This window comes from Kogia breviceps, chromosome 19, assembly GCF_026419965.1.
Source record: "Kogia breviceps isolate mKogBre1 chromosome 19, mKogBre1 haplotype 1, whole genome shotgun sequence".
Classification (NCBI taxonomy): Eukaryota; Metazoa; Chordata; class Mammalia; order Artiodactyla; family Physeteridae; genus Kogia; species Kogia breviceps.
The window spans coordinates 53,368,513-53,389,679 of record NC_081328.1 but is presented as its reverse complement, the minus strand read 5'-3'; the positions used below and the strand labels follow the sequence as shown (position 1 = coordinate 53,389,679).

The following is a 21,167-nucleotide window of genomic DNA, read 5'->3' as shown; positions in this document are numbered from 1 at the left end:
CACCACTCCTGCCTCGTCCAGGCTGTTGGGCCTTCTCTCGTGTTTCCTCCCCCCAGGAAACTGGGGGAGCCGCAGGTTCCAGCCCAAGAACTCAGTGAGACAGAAGCAACCTGCACTTTCCCATTGGAAGGAAGTACACACGTGTTGTCCTGAAGATGGAGACGTGGACACTGTGAGAGTTTTCTGGGTCTTAACGATGTAAAGGCGAGGATACAAAAACCAACCACGACAGCAACAACACAACAAAAACCCTGTTATTCTCATCTGTGCCCAGCCAAATCTCACGCTCGTCAAAAAGGGCGGGTGGGGGGGGGCATTTAAGAGTTTACTTACTCCTTTTACATCAGTGAAAGGGCCTTGGGAGAAAAATGTCACGGGGAGAAAAAAAAAAGAAAAGAAAGAACCTGCTTTCTCAAAATGCCTCATCTGCCTATTGGAAGCTGGGAGAGAACCAGAGACACCCCTTGCTTCTCCCTAGAAACAACCCCGGGAGAGAATCAGGTAATCATGCTGCCTGCCTTTCCTACAGGATTGCAGAAAGCGACGCGGACCAAGAAATTAATTTGAAATAAACAATGACAAGGCAGGAAGCCCAGCGGGTCCCCCGGGTTCCCTGTGGCCCCCACTTGGAGACTCCCCAAGGCTGTTTAACCAGGCTCTTGGTCCGCCTACCCTCTACAGTTTTTGCGACGTCACAGCTCTGAGAACCCTCCGCCTTAAGACTTCACTCCGGCGAAACTCGAAAGTTGGGGCTGACTTCACGGCCTTGGCCTTCCCAGGGCCCTCGGGGCAGAACGCGCTACCGCTGCCGCCTGAGCTCCGACCGGAGGGCAGGCGACCCAGCTGCGCTCTCTGCCCTTGAGCCTCGCTCACGCCGCTCGGAAGCGGGGCCCAAGTCTCGGCAGCAAGGATGCCCGGCTTGGCCCTGAGAACGTAGAGGTGCCAGAAACCCGGGAGATGCGCTCTGCCGCAGGGATAGAAAAGGACTGCGCGGAAGACACAAGATAACTTGTCTTTAATTCTGACAGTTACCCGCGTGATTGTTCAATAATAGCATGTCTCCCTTTTCGTAGTTGGATGGAAACATTTCCCAGATTCATAAAGATCCGAAATAATCGCCCACCCTTGAGGACATCTTAGAGGGAGCAGCTGTTAGCGTCCCCTCGGGCTGAGCTTAAGTCCTCGCTCTAGAACCCGCCGTCCCTTTGGCGAATCGGCACAAAACTCCTGAGAATCTCAGCTCTTTTCTGTCGGGTCCTTCCCTGGGACCGAACACACCCTGAACCGAAAGGGGACCCGAGGGGAGGCCGGTGGGGCTCTGATCGACCGAGGAAACCCCTGGGGGCTGAAGTGGGCGCCCTGACCCTGCGGGGCCCTCGGCAACCGAGGCACCGCTGCGTCGAGCGCTTATTTTATTTGTATTTTTGAAACATCGAGGCAAAAGCACCTTCAGCTGAAAATGCCTGAGGGATTTTTAAAAGAGGAAAATTGTGGAGGGACCAAAAAAAAAAAACACAAAAAAACAAAAAGCAAAAAACACGTGGCCCAGGAAATTTCCCGCAGGCCTTTCTAGGGATGCGTGGAGGCAAAGCCGAACGACGCGCGGCTCCCTTGTACCTTGACTAAAAACAGGTATTTTCGAAACAGTAAGGTTAGAAAAAAAGAGAGCACACTCCCTTTGCAAGCCAAGTCCCTTTGGGGCTGGGACTGCCCCACTCGCACCCCTCCGTTCCCCCTCGATAGCCGGCCAGCCCTGGACCAGCTCATTCAGTCTCTTGCTCTGGTTCGGGTGCGCGCCCCCGGCCCGGCCGGGTCACCGGGAAGCACACTGACGGTTCGTGCCTCCTTCACCCGGTACCTCCTCCCGTCCACCTCACCCCCTTTCCTCTTCGAAAAGAGAGGGGGGAAGAACACTGAAATGCCCCTCTCGGCCGGCGGTTTTAGGGACGCTGGAATTACATAGTCTTGGGTGACGCTGGTTGGTTGATCTCCCAGAGTAGGGCGCCCGTTTGGGGAGAAATTTACATGGAGAAACATACAGTCACATGCGTTTATGGGGCGTGTTGCTGGGAGGTCTGGAGGCCTGCGATGTCCAAAGATCACGTTTATTTGGCCGGTCAACAGATATTTATTGCGTACCTAACGAAGCGGCCTGGGACTTTCCTCTGCCCTCTTGCTGTTGCCGTCCGGCCCAGCGCTTATCCTGAGACAAGCTTACCTGCCGCTCCTTTTCAAAGGGAACCGGTGTCCGGCGCGAAGAGCGACAGGCAAACAGGCTCCACGCCCAGTGAAAAGTGCTAATTACCGAGGAGCGCTTGGCAGCGGAGGGAGGGCCAGGAACCTGAGTGTCCCGCCAGGGACTGGGGTCTTTGACCTCAAGGGAACCAGGCCAGGGGACCTGGCACAGAGAAGGGGCATCCCTCGTCCCGAGCACTTCTGTAGAAAAGTTGCCCGGGGCTGAGATCTTCGGGAGACGCTGCTGTTCTCACCCCGACCGATTTCTCCCAGGACTTGCCTCCCTGCAGAAAACGGATTTAGACACAGTCCCCACTCTTGGCTAAGGAATTTTGTAGAGGGAGGTCGTGGTCCTTAACTCCCCAGGCAAAGGGAACCCCATTCGCTCACACCGCCCACCCCCATCCGAGACGGAGCCCCCCCCCAGCCCCCGGTGTCTGCGCCAGCCCGCCCCCCCCACCCCCCCCGCCTCCGCGCCCGAGCCAGGGAAGCTTGCTCAGCGCCAGCACACACACCCCTGGGCTCCTGCCTGAGCTCCCGCGTAGACGCGGAGGGAGATTGGCCGCCCGGGCCGGGGAAATTGAGCCCGGCGCCGGCCCCCGACGCCGAGAAGGAGAGAAGCGGTGGGGCGGGGGGGCGCGGGGGGTATCCCAGACCTCGGTTTCCCGAGGTTCCCCTTGGGATCCGCTCGCACCCCCAGGGCTCCGCTCCCGGCGGCAGACCCGGCGGCGCGGGCTGCGGCGCGGGACCCCAGCGCGCGACTCCGGACCCGTGGAGTGCGGTCCACCGCCCGCCCCTTTTCTTGATCTGCGTCCTTTTCCTCCCTCGGCCCCACTAGACGGTTCAGCTCCCAGGCACAGCGCTCTGGCTGCCCCTGGGCCGACAGCCTCAGTGTCCCGATCTATAAGCGCAACACTGTGGAACGGGTTTCTTTCCCCCGGGTTCTCTCTGACTCAGGTGCTCCGGTCGGGGGCTGCGAGCGTTCTTCCCTGGGCAGGTCGGGGAGGTCAAGGGCGACGCGGAAGAGCCCCGGCAGAGAGAGGTGGAGGGGTGCTGGCACCCGACCGCTTGCAGAAAGGCAGGATCGCCCCCACTGGCTAGTGGACGATGCCCACGGGTCGGAATTGGCCTGCTCCCGGCACGCCAGGCAGAGGGCGACGCTTGGCACCTGGGAGCCCGGGGTCATTGTGGTCTCGGTGTCCCCGTTCTGTGCAGAACAGAAACGTCAGACATCTCGAACGCTTTTTTTTTTTTTTTTTTTTTTTGCCCCGTGCCCTACAGACACACACCTCCCAGTTCCCCTAACTGGGATGCCCAGAGGTGGATCCGTATGGGAGGGAATATCGAGTACGAATTTCTGCCGAGATAAATCTCGGCAGCAACACGCAGTCCTGACTGAACGGCACACGCCACCCCCCACCACCATCTAAGTTTTCCGCAGTTTCTGTGTCAGACAGTTTCTGAGCTTTTGGCGCCCCCTCTGGATACAGCGAAAAATTGCATTCCGTTTTTAAAGTCAACTGATTGTTTACCACAGGTTTTCGAAAAGATACAAAAATGCTGGCATCAAACGAACAGAAAAGGGATACACCCCGGTAACTTATGATTTAAAATGCGATATATTACGTATCTCCTATTACGTAATTGTACTAAGAATATATTATGTGTACGTATTTATCTTGACAAATATTTAGCGAAATCTTCCAAAATATCTTAAAGTCACAGTCGTCTTCACTGCCTTTATGCCAGTAAACATGGGAATTACAATAAAATGCGACTAAATACAGACGGCCTGGTTAAAACTTCTGCCCGAAGTTCTGGCCTCTGAGGCCCCTCCTGGGTCAGGTGTCTGCGAAGGCACAGTTATACTAACAACTGTCCCCTCCCTAGGATACAGAAATCAGTCCATACTAACCGGGATTTTTTCCTCCTAAGAAAGGACGAAGTTGTTCCTATACTTTCCGAGCGTATTCACGAAGCCATGAATACAAGGCTATTGTATGATGTCTCTCAAACGGGTAAACGACCTACAGGCTACTAAAGACATCCACTTGTGAGTTACATTCGTTTAAGAAGTAAATATTGTTTAACAGGTTTGTAGCTGACTACCTAATGAAGAGTTCCATTTCCTGTAACAAATGTTGACTGCTTCAGAAAGACGTTCTTTTAAAACGAGATTTAAAAAAATTCTTCAAGGAAAACATTCTTTGAAATCTTGCAATAGTGTCCGCAATTTGCAAATTAGAAATAAGAAGTCTTTGATATGATGCGGGCCGATGGACACTAACAATAATTTAATTCGGAGGCGAACATTGGCGAGAGCCAGAAAGGGGTGGGGGGAACATTTAAAACTGAATTTTCCACAGTTGTGCATTTATTTGTGGTTCTGGAGACATGTAACCCGCAGGCGACTAAGATTTTTCTTCTCTCCCAGAACAGAGAGCAAACCAAGCTCTAAGCAGTTCGTGTAAACACAAAGGTTGTGCTCAAATCACACTTGAAATACATCAGAGACACCCCCAGCCCCCTCCCCAGAACTCCTGAACGTCTGCAAGACAGAAAGGACCCGACTAAAGTCAGGACGACAGGCGCTTCACCGCTCCAGGTGTTTTGTAAAAAAAAAAAAAAAAAAAAAAGGCGAAAGCAGGCAAGCAGCACGACTCCACCAAAGTGGAGTGTTTTGTCTGCAGTGGTGCCCATTGGCTTGGCCTTTTCAAACCAAGGAACCGGCCTCAGCCTCGCGGCCCAGGACAGCCACATTCGCAAAGTTGGACTTCTCAAAGCCAGAGCAGTATGCAAACTCTTTCCAGGGGCAACTCTGCTGACGTTCTGATTCGACCAGAAGTGAAAAGCAGAACCTCCGAGCAGTCGCCCTGTCACGGAGGAGGGTCGGCGGGGTGGGGGGCTGGGGAAGGGGCGGCTGGAGAAGAACTTGTCAGAGTTCAAGGTCGGTGAGGCGCGCGGGACGACTCCCGCGAGCGCGGTGCGGCGTCGCCGCGGCCGCCAGCCTGAGCGGGGACCTCGCTGTGGGTTTCATTGATTCCCTTTGCAGGAGCGCAGCCGAATGCCGACCAGCCGCACCAGCTCCGGCGAACCAGAGCATGTTAAATCTATTTATATGGATTATTACCGAGGAACGGCGGGCGTTGAGTCACTAAAACGTTTGCTTCGCAAGACAATTTCTAAGCGCTTTCGGCGGAGGCCGGCTTCAGGCGCGGAAACTCGGCTATGATTTAAGTCTGGAGCGATAGCTTTTCGAATATGGCAAACTCCGACTAAGTCCCCGGGACCTCGGATAAAATAGCGAACAGAAATGCTTGGGGGTGGGGAGAGATCCTAGTCTACACACACACACACACACACACACACACACACACACACACGCGCGCGCGCGCGCAAAGATTCGCGCGGAGACGGCACCGAATTCTGACATTACCAGAGCACGGCAAACTTACACACTTGGACGTCCCGGGTCCCCCGCCTTCCCCGCAGCACCCCACCCCACAACCCCCCACCGGCGGACCAGCGGCTGCGCTCCCCTCCCCGCTCCGCCCCTCCCCTCTCATCACCCTGCCCAGCGCCACAATCCTCCTCCCCCCCGAAGTGGATCCAATCAGCTGCCTGCCAAGCCCTGAAACCTGAAATGCCGTGCTGTGATTGGCTGACGTCTCTAAGGTGAGGGGGTGTATTTATTAAAGAGCCGCTGGGCTGGGAGTTGGAGAGCGGAGTGCGGAGCTTGCAACTGAGTGGGAACTTGAGTGGCGCCGCGACTTGCCAGTTTCACTCCAGGACCTTTTTCTCTGCAGGAGCAGGAGAGAAGGGGTGCAATCGCCCCCCGCTTTTTGCTCTCTTTCTTTCCCCCCCTCCTCTCCAATTCGCCTTCCCACACTTGGAGCGGGCAGCTGCGGGCTGGCCCCCGCGCGCCTTCCTAAAAGCTCGCCGCTGCGGCCGAGTGACGCGCCAGGCTCCCCGGGAGCCGCTCGCCCCGCGTCCGGGCAGCCGAGGGGAGAGTAGCCCGCGCCTCGAGCCCCCGGGCCGCCGCGGCTTCTCGCCTTTCCCGGCCACCCGCCCCCTGCCCCGGGCCTGCGTATGAATCTCCTGGACCCCTTCATGAAGATGACCGACGAGCAGGAGAAGGGCCTGTCCGGCGCCCCCAGCCCCTCCATGTCCGAGGACTCGGCGGGCTCGCCCTGCCCTTCGGGCTCCGGCTCCGACACCGAGAACACGCGGCCCCAGGAGAACACGTTCCCCAAGGGCGAGCCGGACCTGAAGAAGGAGAGCGAGGAAGACAAGTTCCCCGTGTGCATCCGCGAGGCCGTCAGCCAGGTGCTCAAGGGCTACGATTGGACGCTGGTACCCATGCCGGTGCGCGTCAACGGCTCGAGCAAGAACAAGCCGCACGTCAAGCGGCCCATGAACGCCTTCATGGTGTGGGCGCAGGCGGCGCGCAGGAAGCTCGCCGACCAGTACCCACACCTGCACAACGCCGAGCTCAGCAAGACGCTGGGCAAGCTCTGGAGGTAGGGCGGGCGCGGCAGGGTGGGTTCCGCGGCGGCGGCGGGGGGCGCTGGCCGGGACCGTCTCTCCGCGCCCCGCCTCCCAGCAGGAGGGAGTTGCCGGTCCCGGAGCAGGCGGGGTGGGGCGTGGGGGGGGGAGTGGAGACGAGGTGTAACTTGGCTCAGAGTTTGACAAAGTTCTTGGATTGCTTTTGGGGAAAGGGGGGAGGGGGTAGGTGGAGCGGGGAGGGGCGGAGGGGCGGGGGGGGGGGGAGATGGCCAGAGGAGGGGAGAACTCCAGCAGGAGACTCGGTGGGAGAGGGCTGCCGGCCGGATCTCCCGCCGCAGTGAAGTTCAATCCCAAGGAATTGAAGTCTGCCTCCCCCTCCCTCGAACTGCGCTGCCCCGTGAAGCCCTTCGTCCACGGAGATGGGATGCAGGGTTGGGGGAGAAGCCGAGGCTAGAGGGCCCCGTGGCAGGAAGGAGAGGGGGGGGGAGAAGGGAGGCTGCTGGAAATAGGTGGGTACAGTGTGTGAGTGCGGTGGCGGGGGTGGGGGTGGGGGCAGGAGAAGCTCCTTGCAGATTAAGTGGTTTTTCAGAAAGTTTTTAAAGGGTGTTGCGGACGGAAGGGGGGCGGGTATAACTCCAGTAGCAAAGGCCTGGAGAGCGGGAGCCGCGGAAAGCTATTTTCATCTCCAGGGCTTCCAAAATAGAGAAGGGGAGAGGGCGGGGCGGGGAGGGTCCGCTCAGGTCGGTCTAGAAGAACGGAGATTTTTTTTTCTTTTCTTTTTTTAAAGAAAAGTTTCGAGTTGCGGTAGTGGCTGGAAAGCAGGGAGGAGGGAGGAAGGGGGGCTGTGTTCCAAGAAGCCGAGCGGTGAGGGTCACCTCCTCCTCCCGCCGACCTGACAGCTCAGCCGGTTTCACGGAGCCCCCTCCCCTCTCTTTTTGTCTGCTACCCCCCCACCCCACCCCCCAGACTGCTGAATGAGAGCGAGAAGCGGCCCTTCGTGGAGGAGGCGGAGCGGCTGCGCGTGCAGCACAAGAAGGACCACCCGGATTACAAGTACCAGCCGCGGCGGAGGAAGTCGGTGAAGAACGGCCAGGCGGAGGCCGAGGAGGCCACGGAGCAGACGCACATCTCCCCCAACGCCATCTTCAAGGCGCTGCAGGCCGACTCGCCGCACTCCTCCTCCGGCATGAGCGAGGTCCACTCCCCCGGCGAGCACTCCGGTGAGTCTCCTTACGACCCCCACCCCGGCCTGGCCACCGCGCCCCGTCTGGCACACCCCCGGGCCCCCAGCTACCTAGTGGGCTCTGCTTAGGGACCTGGCGCTCCCTGGGGAGGGAAACACGCTAATCCCTGCGCCAAGCCCCTAAAAACACGCGCGCGCGCACACCCACACCCACACCCACACCCACACCCACACCCACACCCCAACCTAATTCCTGCATCCTGACAGTAATTTTTATCGCGGGGTAAAATGCCTTTACAGCTTTAAAGGATTTATTCCTTTTTCTCTTTGCTCCCCCAGCCCAAAAGCACACACAGGGCTCTTGTACAAGTAGCAATTTGGTCTTCCGGACCCTCCGGGCCTCAGACCCTCCCCTGATAAAAGGAGACTGCCGAGTGTGTACCGGCGAGTTAATCATTCAGCGATTTCTCTCGCTGCAGCGCGCCTCCCCCGCGGATACGGGACACTTCAGCGGAGGGGGGGGAGGGGGGGTCCCAGGAGGGTTCCTGAGACTAAAGCCTCCGTACAGCCCTGGTTGATTGCTCTCTGCTTCTTCCTCTTTTATCGTCCTCAGGGCAATCGCAGGGTCCACCAACGCCACCCACCACCCCCAAAACCGACGTGCAGCCGGGCAAAGCTGACCTGAAGCGAGAGGGTCGCCCGCTGCCAGAGGGGGGCAGACAGCCCCCCATCGACTTCCGCGACGTGGACATCGGCGAGCTGAGCAGTGACGTCATCTCCAACATCGAGACCTTCGACGTGAACGAGTTCGACCAGTACCTGCCGCCCAATGGCCACCCGGGGGTGCCGGCCACGCACGGCCAGGTCACCTACACGGGCAGCTACGGCATCAGCAGCACGGCCGCCACCCCAGCGGGCGCTGGCCACGTGTGGATGTCCAAGCAGCAGGCGCCGCCGCCGCCCCCGCAGGCGCCCCCGCCAGCCCCACCGGCGCCCCCGCAGCCGCCCGCGCAGGCGCCCCCACAGCCCCCCGCGCAGGCTCCCCCTCAGCCGCCCGCGCAGGCGCACACGCTGACCACGCTGAGCAGCGAGCCGGGCCAGGCCCAGCGAACGCACATCAAGACGGAGCAGCTGAGTCCCAGCCACTACAGCGAGCAGCAGCAACATTCGCCTCAGCAGATCGCCTACAGCCCCTTCAGCCTCCCGCACTACAGCCCGTCCTACCCGCCCATCACGCGCTCGCAGTACGACTACACTGACCACCAGAACTCCGGCTCCTACTACAGCCACGCGGCGGGCCAGGGCTCCGGCCTCTACTCCACCTTCACCTACATGAGCCCGGCGCAGCGGCCCATGTACACCCCCATCGCCGACACCTCCGGGGTCCCTTCCATCCCGCAGACCCACAGCCCCCAGCACTGGGAACAGCCCGTCTACACACAGCTCACCAGACCTTGAGGAACGCTTAGAGAGCGACGATAGCCGTGATGATCATAAAAAGAACCCAAGAAATAACGCGACCAACCAGAATTCCCTTTGGACTTTTTTTTTTTTTTTCTTATTTTTAAAGACATGTACGCTGAAGGCAACTCGAACTCAGATTACAAGACAGAAACATTGACTATCCAAACGCATTACCACCTTGTTGCGAATCAGTGGCCAGGCCACTCTTGGCTAGAGGGACCAGCAGAACCGATGGGAAACTGGGCTGGAAACGTTCAAAGCCAGCGTGGAGGGTGATGGAGATTCGTGTGATCAGTTTGCTCAGTCTCTCTGCCTGTTTGGACTTTGTAATTATTTTTTAGCAGTAATTAAAGAAAAAAGTCCTCTGTGAGGAATATTCTCTATTTTAAATATTTTTAGTATGTACTGTGTATGATTCATTACCATTTTGAGGGGATTTATACATATTTTTAGGTAAAAAAATTAAATGCTCTTATTTTTCCAACAGCTAAACTACTTAGTCGAACAGTGTGCCCTAGCTTTTCTTGCAACCAGAGTATTTTTGTACAGATTTGCTTTCTCTTACAGACAAACAGACAAAAAAAAAAAAAAAAAAAAAGCGTGTGTGTTGTATTAACCTCCAGAAGCCACAGATTTGTGTTACGTGATCAGTTTTGGGGGGTTAGCTTTGCTTAATTCCTCGGGCTTTCTGATTCAAGGAGGAGTTGCCTTAGAAAAATCAAGGCCTTATTTTGCAAATACGGAAGTAAACAATAGTCTAGAGACGATTTGGTAAGCTTTATCATATATATGTTTTTTAAACAAGAAAAAAAACACCTTAAAGCCTTAAAACCATGCTGCTGGAAAAGCCTTGTGCCCTCTTTTAGTGCATTTCCTCCTGTGTTTGCTCGCTCACCGAAACCTTAAGAAAGAAGCAAAAGGCAAGCAAAGGAGATGAAATCTGTTTGGGGAATGTTTCAGCAGCCAATACTGTGCCCCCAGCACACTGCCCCCTGGTTGCCTGCCCGGGCCCCATGTGGAACACAGATGCTAGAATCCTCTCACTTACACTGTCACCTGTGCCTCTCTGAAAACCAGCAGTTAACTTCAAGACATTCCACGTGCTAAAATTATTTATTTTGTAAGGAGAGGTTTTAATTAAAAACAAAAAAAGCTTCCTCTTTTTTTTTTTTTATTTTTTAAATTTACCTTCTTTAAAATAGGTTGTTGGAGCCGTCCTCAAAGGGTATGGTCATCTGTTAAATTATGTCCTTAACTGTAACCAGTTTTTTTTATTTATCTCTTTAATCTTTTTTTTTTATTAAAAGCAAGTTTCTTTGGATTCCTTGTCCTAGATTTGTATAAATGCCTTTTTGTCTGTCTTTTTTTTCCTCTGTTGTTTTGTTGAAAACAAACTGGAAACTTGTTTCTCTTTTTGTACAAATGAGAGTTTGCAGATGTAGTGTATCACTGAGTCATTTGCAGTGTTTTCTGCCACAGACCTTTGGGCTGCCTAAACTGTGTGTGTGTGTGTGTGTGTGTGTGTGTGTTGTGACTCAAAACAATGCAAGCGTGTGTCATCGATGTTCCCCTGCATGTTTTCTTGGAGAGGGGGAGGAAAGGGGAGGGGGGTCAGCCCACTGACAAACCTTAATTCTTAATTCTGTGGCTGGAGAGTGAGGATTGCTTTTTAAAAAAGACAGCAAACTTTTTTTTTTTATTTAAAAAAAGATATATTAACAGTTTTAGAAGTCAGTAGAGTAAAATCTTAAAGCACTCTTATAATATGGCATCTTTCCATTTCTGTATAAAAGCAGATCTTTTTTTAAAAAAAATATTTCTGTAACTTAAGAAACCTGGCATTTAAATCATATTTTGTCTTTAGGTAAGGTTTGGTTTGTGTTTGTGTTTTGTTTGTTTTGCTTGTTTTCCCCCCCAAACCTTTTGTTTTCTCTGTGAAACTTACCTTTCCTTTTTCTCTTCCTTTTTTTGTATATTATTGTTTACAATAAATATACGTTGCATTAAAAAGACAATGGCCTATGGATTTATTCATCTGGTTCTCCTGTTAAAACGGTGGTTTGAAGAATCGGGGCACCGAAGAGATCATGATAGCCCAATCATTGTGATGTTTTTATTTTTTATGCACATTTCTGGCAATCCTAAAACCTGCTCTGAAGAAAAGACTGTCCCCAAAAATCAAAGCAGAAAAATCTTGAAAAGTGCCACCCCATTAGGTCACATGGAGAATTACATGTCCGTAGCCGCCATTCTGGCAAAGATGTTTGTTGTGGTTTTAACACCCTCATGCTTCAGGGCAAAAGCTGCTCCCTTGAAGTCAGAAGGGGAATATTAGCCCTGAAATCAGTAGCTTGTCAGAAGACAGAATGCCAAAGGAGGTGACTTGCCTGTCTGAATGTAATAGAGCAAACCTTCTGTGATTATGAACACATAGCAAAGAAACGGGGTGTCCATTGAAAAGGCAAAGGAAGCCAAAGTAAAACTGTCGGAAGGAGAACAGGGGGAAATCTGTCCCGTTAAGTCTCCTGGTTTATCTGCAGGCACAAGGACACGACATTCCCTTCTTTTTCTGTTCCCTCCAGTTTAACTCATTCTGAGAAGATGCAAAGCCATCGTAGAAGTAATAAGACTTAATCCTGTTTTCCTTGGCCTCAGTTACATGGGAGTTTCCAGAATCAGAGAATCGTTCAGGTCATTTTTCATTAAACAGATGAAATCACTCCTTCCCTCCCACCCCCAACACTGAGACACCCTACCTCCCCCCAACACACGCACACCCCAGCTGATTGGGGAAGTGATTTTAAGGAGGCGAGTCTGCATTCTCATCTCAGGCTGGTTTCACTACTGGGACCATTATCTCTAACAATCTTAACCAGCGTCCAAACTTGGTTATTACCTCACATTGTCTGTTTTTGCTTATTGGATTCCTGGCTTGTGTCCCATGCAAGGATCATGGCAACCAGGAAAATGGTAGTTATCAAATCGAGGCAACATTATACTCTCCTCCTTTGCAAATTCCTTCAACAAACACGGATGGAGGGCCTGTGACCTGTGGGGTGCTATGCAAATCCCTCCCTGCCCCCACCCCCACCCCCCAGACGGCAGACTCTGTTCCTTGTTTGTGCCATAGCGTCCGTTCACTCAGGCCCAGAGTCTATCCTCCATGGGTACAAAAATCTCTATTTTTCCCCCTTGCCAAAACTCACAGAGTCCTTTTTAAAAGTCTCCGTGCTGTTCATTAGTTCTCGTACAGCCTTATGTGCCCTAAGCCTGTTGTCAATTAAAATCAACACATTCCATCCCATCACGACCACCCCTTTCCCCAAACCTCTACTGTTTGTCAGATGGCTCTCTCTTCTCCTAGAAACGTGCTCTTTTCCTCCGTATGTAACCTTTGGCAGACCTTCTTAGAGCCAGAATGTTCTGTTGAGACATAAACTTGCTAGGTGACCTAGGGCAAGTCTCTTACTTTCCTGTTCCTCGGTTTCCCTTTTTGTTAAGAACGTTTATAATCCCTCCCTCATGAAACAGAGTTGTTTTTAGAGCAGTTTTTAGCAGGGAGCCTCCTGGGAATCGACTGCATCAGGATTGACCGGTCTCTACAGGATTCCTCCTACATTAGAACAAGAAGGAAAGGGCAGAAAGGTTTTCACAAGCTCCCCAGGTGGGTCTGAGACACAGGAAAACACAACAGACACTGGAGTGCAGAGCATGCTTCTGAATCCGCTCACCCCCATCCTCCGGATCTGGTCAAAGCCCAAGATCACCAGATTATAAAATACGTTAGAGGAATTTTTATTCTAAATCCAGAAATGCGGAGCTTATCACCTTGACAACAAGATCTTGATTGGAACCAGCAGAGTCCTCCAGACCAGAAAAAGCTTGTATGCAGATCCAGGGTTATTTGTTTATTTGTACTCAAAATAAAATCTCTCTCTCTCTCAACTATTTTAACAAAAAGGGATTTTTTAGCAAAATGGGATAAACAAAAGGGAATTGAAAAAACTCATTTAGAATCAGTCCTTTGCACTATTATTAAAATGGAACTTACGGATTAGTTGGAGCTGTGTGTTTGACTTTCTCACCTCAACGCCGTCCCATCCCTCCCCTTCCCCTGATTTCCAAAATGAACATCTTTGAGGCACCACGGTGGCACTTTTTAAATTAAATTAATTGATGAGTTATTGCTGTACCAGAGATGGATTTCCTATGAAGCTAAAGAAGCTTAAGCTTCAGGACCCACTGCTTTGCACAGGCTCCTTCGAAGGCCCTGTACCTAAACTTGTACTTTTAAAATTTATATTCTTTTCTTAAAGAGCTCACCCCTCAAAAAAAAAAAAAAAAGCTTCAGCCCCCCAAAACCTAGGTCTGCCCCTGACGACAGCTGTTGGGCAGCAAACCGTGACATCAGAGGCTGCCAAAAAGATGCCTTTCTTTCTGTTCTCAGCAGTGCCTGATACACAGCAGGAGATTAATAAATACCAACCTTTTATCGTACCCACGGACCTGGTGGCAATGTCACAGAACAGGTTATTGGGAACCTATACCATAGCATTCTACCCCTTGACCTTACACAATTTTCTTATCCCTCTGAGACTCAAATGATTCTCATTTCTCGAATGATACTGTCTCGTGGGCATAACAGAGATTAAATGAAATAAAGCCCAGAAGAAATGTTAATTACCTGTCCTTGCTCATTCTCTCACTTCCCTCTCCCTACTCACTTCTCTTTTTTCCTTTCTTACACCACCTTTCCCCTGTGTTTTCTTAGGATCTCCCATTGCTTCTTGCAGCTGAAAAAAAAGTTTGCTGGGCCCTGACTGGGCTACTCTTTTTCCATCACTCACAGACTAGGACTGACTCTGGATATCCGAAGAAGAATCATTTATAGACCAATACAACATGGGACAGGCAATGTCGTATGTGCATTTATTTAAAACAACCAGGCAAAATGTGTGGAACATTCCCTTGTACTTTACTGCTAGATACGTTTCTTGAAATTTCAGGACTTTATACTGAACTTAATCCAGTTACCGTAATTTCATGCTGCCCTCTTCCACTTTAGGAAGATTTATACTCCTCATTCTTCTCCTAAACATTTTTGGAACACCTCCTGTGGGTTAGGATTCAGCAGTGAACAAGACAGACATAATCCATGCCCTAATGGGATTTCCATTTTGGGGTGAAGAAGGCAGGTGAAAGCAAATAGTACGCCGTGATATTTTCTTGTTCACGTGCTATGAAAAAAAATGCAACTCATTAGGGCCAGTTGGGAGGTTATTGTAGCCATCCAGGTGAAAGATGACGGTGGCCTGGTCTAGGGTGGCGGAGGGTCAGAGTAGATGATGGATTTAGGAATAACTTTGGTGGGACCTTCATGAACTCGCTTTTTCTCTCCTGATCTCCATCCATTTTTCACTGACATGAAATTTACTCTGACCCAATTTACATAGAGGTCACCCACTCTATCTTAGCCATTCCCTCCTGCCCACCAAGAATAATCTTGTATTAGTCTCTCTACTTCTTGATAAAATACAGATTCATGTATCTCACAATCTTCTTTTTCACCAGAGACATCAAGAGAAGGATCCAGTCCCTGGAATCCAAGAGGGTCTCTTGATCTCTAGAGACTTGGTTACTGCACCCCACAAGTTTATGGAATCAGAAATTTGGAAGGTGTGATGAGAAGTCCCTTAGTTTGGTTGGACTCTCATTGCAAAAATCCTTTATCAGCATCTCAGCTGTTGAATGACTCCTCAGTGTTTCCTAGAAGGCTTGCATTGATTCACAGTTCACTTCTCCTATCAGGGAGATTTTTGATGCTACAAAATCTTATCTCTGCAGTTTCCATCCAATGGTCCAAGGTGACCCACCTCTACACCAACATGATATGAGTCTTGTCTTTCTTCCAAATGACAGACTTTCAACTATTTGTACAGTTTTCAAGTTTTCTTTTAGTTTTTTTTTTTTTACCATGTTAGAATTTCCAAAACATTTTACATTATGATATGGTTCCCAAGCCCTTTCATATCTTGCCATTTTTCTTTACATGTACTTCACTTACCAAAATTTCTCTCAGTTTAGCACGCCCAGAATTATTTCCAGGACTCCAAATATGGTTTGACTAATATGGAATACAAATAGATTCACCCCTTTTGTCATCGGAAATTGTGCTTCTATTAATTTAAATTTAAATTGTATTTGTTGTTGTAGTAGCCAAATCACCAGAAAGTCCTCACCAATCCTGTCATTGTGCAACTGATTTTTTGAACTCAGCTACCAAGCTCTACATTTACCTCTGTCTTGACGGGAGAGTGACATATACAGATTCAATGGAAGGAAAAAGAGGAAAAGGGACTGACATCATTGAGCCCCTACTTTGCCAGGCACTGTGACAGATGTTTTATATACATGATCTCATTTAATCCACTTAATAAGCCTTAGAGACAGGTGTTATTATTACAGTTTTATTAAGTAGGAAACTGAGGTTCAGAGAGATTAAGCGATGAACCTAAGGTCACGTAACGAGTGAACATTATAGACAATTAGCATGGACTCCCCCACTCCACAGCCTGTCTCCCCTGCCTCCCAACCTAGTCCTGTTTTCAAAAGAGAATTTGAAATAGAGTTTTGAATGGAGAAAGGAGAATAAATTCTTTTGCTGTAGCTTATGTCACAGGGAATATCTTTAAGGCAAAATCTGACCTATGACACACATCCGCACAGGCATAGTTCAAAACCTTCCAATGGCTACCTATTCACTTGGAATAAAATCCAAATTCCTTACCATACGCTATCATGTCCTACTCCAAGGGGTTTGCAAATTACAGCCCACGGACCAAATTCGGCCCACCACCTACTGTCGCAAATAATGGTTTATCAGAACATAGTCACACCCATTAGCTTACATACTATGAACGCGATTTTCATGCTATGACAGCAGAATTAAGTAGTTGCAACAGAGGTCATGGCTGGCATGGCTTAAAATATTCACCGGCTGATCTTTACAGAAAAGCTTTGCTGACTCTTTTTCTACAGAGTCCAGCCCTTGCCTATTTCTGTGACCTCCTCTCTTACCATCATCCTCCTTATTCCGTATGTTGCCACCCTTCTGCCTTCTTTCTCGTTCTCGAATCTGCCAAGCTCTTTGCCACTTAAGGCCCCGTGCACTTGCTACTTCCTCAGCCTAAAAGCACCCTTTCATCAGAATGCTCGGTTGTTTCCTTTCCATTTTTCAGATCTCACCTCAAACATCACCTCTGCCGAGGGACCTTACCTGACTGTCCCAGATCAAAGAGCCCGCACTGCTATCGCCCCAGGCACTCACTCCTTTTTTTGTATATTTTTGTAACACCATCACTTCCTGAAATGATCTTTGCTGTTTACCTTCCTCTCCTCTGACTAAGGCTTTGAACTTTGCCTTGTAACCAACGTACCTCTAGTACCTACAAAAGTGTCTGCTGCATAACAGGAGCTCCGAAATTGTTTACTGATGAATTCGTTAATATTTTAAGTCGTTTTTATTGCCCAAGATTCTGAGGTAGGAATTGAGAATTAGGGGTTCAAAGGCAGAACATCATCAATGACTCTGTAATTAAATCATACATTTAGTGAACATTGGATGAGCGTTGGCTCCGCGCCAGATAGGATTTGGGGACTCCAAAACGAATAAGAGAAGGAACTCACAAGGAAAAGAATGGAGGTAAAGTAATTAAACCTACGATAGTGTTGAGTGTTAAGTTAGAGGTGTGCACAGAATCCTATACAAACACAGAAGCTGAAAGAAGAGGGAGGCTTCTGGAGGAGGATGAGGTCGATTAGCTGAGGGGAGACATTTCAGACACAGAGAAGGGACTTTCTGAAGCAAGACAATGGAGATTGGAAACAGATTTGCACTTGGGGACAGGTACAGGTTGGTTTGGTGTGACTAGGACTGGATGTGGGTGGGTAAATGGCGGAGAATGAGTTGAGAGATAAGCAAGGGTAGAGTCATAGGGAACTTTAAGAGGATTTGAACCAGGGTGGGCACAAGAGCAGTTTTGTGCTTTAAAAAGTTGGGATGGCATCATTCCAGCCCAGACTTTTGACTTTGCTGTCAAAATCCAAGAACAGGGAGACCACTTAGGAGTCTCTTGTTCAGTCTACTGGGGAAGGGTGAAAGCCTGAGCTGAGATCAAGGCAGTGGCACTAAAAATAGAGAGAGGATGACGGCTCTGAAGAGACTCAAGGGGCTGAGGTGGAAGGGTGTGAGAACTGGTGCGATGTAGACACAGAGGATGAAGTCAAGGATAACCTCTGTGCTCTGTCTTCAGTGTCAAGGTGACAGGTGGTGCCATTGAACCAACATTGGAATATAGGAACATGCTCAGAGATACTCAGCGGGCACTCGGACAGACATGCCAGCTATAATATTGAGCAAACACAGCATGTGGACTGTGATCAACGCGCAACTTTATTTTTGCCTTTAGTGTCTCTTTAGACTTTATTCCAGAGCTGGGATCTTCCATTGGTCCTGAGTGATCCTTGAGGGTGGAATTGGGAATGGGGGCCATAAGAACGGGACTTTTCCCAACATTCTCAGAAAATCAAAAGTCCTCTGGTTATTTAGTGAAAAAATAAATAGTCTTGTTTCAGTCCTTGAAATGTTCCAACCCCGGGAAATAACCTAAACCAGCTTAATATTAAATCTTCTCCCTCCTCAACTCATGACTGTTTCAGGACGGAAAGCTGGAATGGGGAAGACGGATGGTCCTACTCTTCTCTGCACATCTGTCTACCCAACAGATTCGAAGGGGATTGGACAGGTAGGGGAGACGAGGAAAGGGAAGGGAAGGGGACTTGTATCTGGATGGCATCACACTCTTGGGTCCTCGTAGATGGTTAAAGCTGGTATCCCTGGTGGGCCAGGCTCTTGATCAGAGATGGTTCGTTTTCTCCTGGGGCACTTTTATGACTCCTTATTCATGCAGTTGTCTTAACTCAGAAAGATACACTGCTATTCAAACTGATAGTTTTCAACCCTTACCCCACTTCTGAGCATGCTCAGAATACCTCTGGCCTCGTCCAGCAGTGAGGTCTCCTTGCCCCTGCAGGAGACTCTGCTACACAGGACCTAAGGTGACCCCGTGCTTGCTCTCTCTCCCAGAGAACCACGTTAGGTAAGTGGAAACACACCACTTAGCCAAGAGAAGTCAGCACCTCTCACATCTTACCCAAGTTACCTAGACTCTTGAGTCAGGCACCATTTCTCTGTGTTCCCCACCTGTAAAAACTCATTCCAAAGCTTTATGAGCAACCTCTTTAAAGGCCCATTTGCTAAACTTAGGGTTAGTGAATAACACCACCCCACCTCTCCATTGAAGAGAAGATGAATATCCATTTGCATGGCATCCACTCTCCAAAAGTCAGCCTTCACAGATTTTCTTCTCCTTTTCTGATCCACCCTTCCCTTATTTTCTAGAGGCAATTTTTTAAAATTACATACTATGAAATGCATAGCTCTTAAGTGTATAACTCAATACTTTTTGATCAACGAATACATCTGAACAGCGACCACCCCAAATCCAATTATAGAACATAACCATCACCCCAGAAAGTTCTCTCATTCCCTCTTTCAGCCAATCCTCATCTCCCATAGACAACCACTGGTCTGATTTCTATCACCACACGTTCGATTTGCCTGTTCTTGAACTTCATACAAATGGAATCATATAATATGTACCCATTTATATCTGGATTCTTTTGCTCAACAAAATTTCTATGAAATTCATCAATGCTTTTGCATGTATTCAGTAGTTCATTCTTTTCTCTTGCTGAGTAGTGTTCCATTGTATAAATATACAACTGTGAGTTTATCCATTTTCCTCGTGATGGACATTTGGATTTTTTTTTTTTTTTGAGTTTGAACTACTGTGAATAAAACTAATATAAATCTCTCGTGGGCGAACACCTAGAAATGTTATTGCTGGGTCATAGAATAGATAAATGCTCAGCTTTGTAAGAAACTTCAAAACAATTTTCCAAAGTGTATGAATCATTTTACACTCCCACAAGCAACCTAAGAGTAGTCCAGTTCCTGTACATCAATACCAACATTTGTTGTCAGATTTTAAAATTTTGACACCTGTTTTTGCAAGTGTGAAATGGTATCTCATGCTTTTAATGTGCATTTCCAATGACTTCTCTTCCTCCAAGACCTGTGTAACTCCCTTGCACATTGTTTTGCATTACAGAACTCATATGACATCAGATCTGACGACCTCCTACTCTTTTGGAACCCAGATGTTTATTTCCTTTCACTGGATGGGAAGAGTTTGAATATCCATTTTTCTTATGACTTTTCATTTTTGCAGCTGCCTCGGCACTGTATGAATCCAGCTAGAGCCATACAGGGCATGCCAAGCACTGTGAGGGAGCTGATTGTGCTGGTTTTCCAGGTCCATCTGGAGATTAATAGGGCTGGGAATCCAGGAGCATCTAATGGGGGGCTCTTAGCTCCTTTACAGGCAGCTTGGGAAGGTGGAGGAAGTCAGGATAAGGGAGGGAAATGTGGAAACCCAAATAAACATCTGAACTTCTAGGTGGTGCTTATTCAAATTACCCCCAATTCTCTGACCTGTGGGGAGCTAACCCACATCTATGCAGATAAGGCAGCTTACAGAAAGACGGTGTTTGTGGGGCTTTCATACTTTATAGCTTAAAGCCCCTGGAAAGGGTGAGATTTGCCCCTATTCTGAGTGTCCCACGTCTCCGTAAATTCAGCAAACAAGAGTCACTTCTTTTCTATGGTCCCCCCAAAACAGAGATAGGGCAAGGAGTCTGGAGCCTCATTTCTCCTTAAGCCTGAGGCCCGTGAATCCCAGAATGATCATGCCTTAGTCCCCGTCTGCCCAGTCAACAGATCTGCCTCTCTCCAGAACCAATTTTGAAAGTCCCTGAAATTTCTGAAGCCGTCACTGAACATGAGCACACATCTGACCTCTGAGTTGATTTCATCACCCAGCTGGCCCCTGTCTGAACCCCTGCCTCCATGGAGAATTCTTGAAATCCATCCTATTCTCCACCTGCAGCTGTTTTCTGGAATTTGAAAAAAAAAAAGATACAGCATTTTTAAGTCTCCTCAGCGTCCCTGCTCCTTGATCTCCTATTCCCACGAAGACTCTTTCCGCTCCAATTTTCAACTGTGTTATCTGGTCATTTCGATTCAATCATAGTGCGAGTGGTTAACTCTTTTTTTAAAAAAAAATTTATTATTTATTTTTGGTTGCGTTGGGTCTTCGTTGCTGCACACGGGCTCTCTCTAGTTGCGGCGAGCGGGAGCTACTCACTGCGGTGGCTTCTCTTGTTGTGGAGCGTGGACTCTCAGCCCGCGGGCTTCAGTAGTTCTGGCACGTGGGCTCAGTAGTTGCGGCTCGCGGGCTCTAGAACATAGGCTCGGTAGCTGTGGCGCACGGGCTTAGTTGCTCCGCGGCATGTGGGGTCTTCCCGGACCAGGCTTGAACCCGGGTTCCCTGCAGGGATTGGCAGGCAGATTCTTAACCACTGCACCACCAGGGAAGTCCCAGTTCACTCTTGAGATTCAGCTGTCCAGCTAGAGGCCAGCACCCATAGCTCTTAATCAAAACAGTCCTCATGGGCACAGAGTATAGAAAGAACTGTCTTGCTCTGGTCTACCCAGCCACATTGCTCAAGAGGTCATAATCATCAAGACAACAAATGTTTCTTTCTCATTTACCACCTGACAGGCTCAATGCTAGAAGCCAGTAGCACAGAGGGACCT

General features: G+C 49.7%; 1 protein-coding gene and 1 long non-coding RNA gene across 2 annotated transcripts in view; one reads left to right on the top strand and one right to left on the bottom strand.

The window, feature by feature from the left end:
* The window catches only part of LOC136793157 (uncharacterized), an 80,856-nt gene extending 71,938 nt beyond the window's left edge, over positions 1 to 8,918 (bottom strand). Inside the window, exon 1 of the long non-coding RNA XR_010838042.1 lies at positions 8,606 to 8,918. This is a non-coding gene — a long non-coding RNA (uncharacterized lncRNA). The remainder of the gene's footprint in view (positions 1 to 8,605) is intronic.
* On the top strand, positions 5,967 to 11,279 carry SOX9 (SRY-box transcription factor 9). The gene is made up of 3 exons (XM_059047067.2): positions 5,967 to 6,755; positions 7,708 to 7,961; positions 8,538 to 11,279. The coding sequence occupies exons 1-3, from the start codon at positions 6,325 to 6,327 to the stop codon at positions 9,380 to 9,382; spliced, it is 1,530 nt and encodes a 509-aa protein (XP_058903050.1). The 5' UTR covers positions 5,967 to 6,324; the 3' UTR covers positions 9,383 to 11,279.
* Positions 11,280 to 21,167: the final 9,888 nt, after the last annotated feature.

Bases quoted from the DNA above. Each gene is read 5' to 3' on its own strand.
- SOX9 (XM_059047067.2), top strand. From the start codon at position 6,325: ATGAATCTCCTGGACCCCTTCATGAAGATGACCGACGAGCAGGAGAAG. The intron at 6,756-7,707 runs GTAGGGCGGGCG...CCCACCCCCCAG, and splicing joins ACGCTGGGCAAGCTCTGGAG to ACTGCTGAATGAGAGCGAGA. The intron at 7,962-8,537 runs GTGAGTCTCCTT...TATCGTCCTCAG, and splicing joins CTCCCCCGGCGAGCACTCCG to GGCAATCGCAGGGTCCACCA.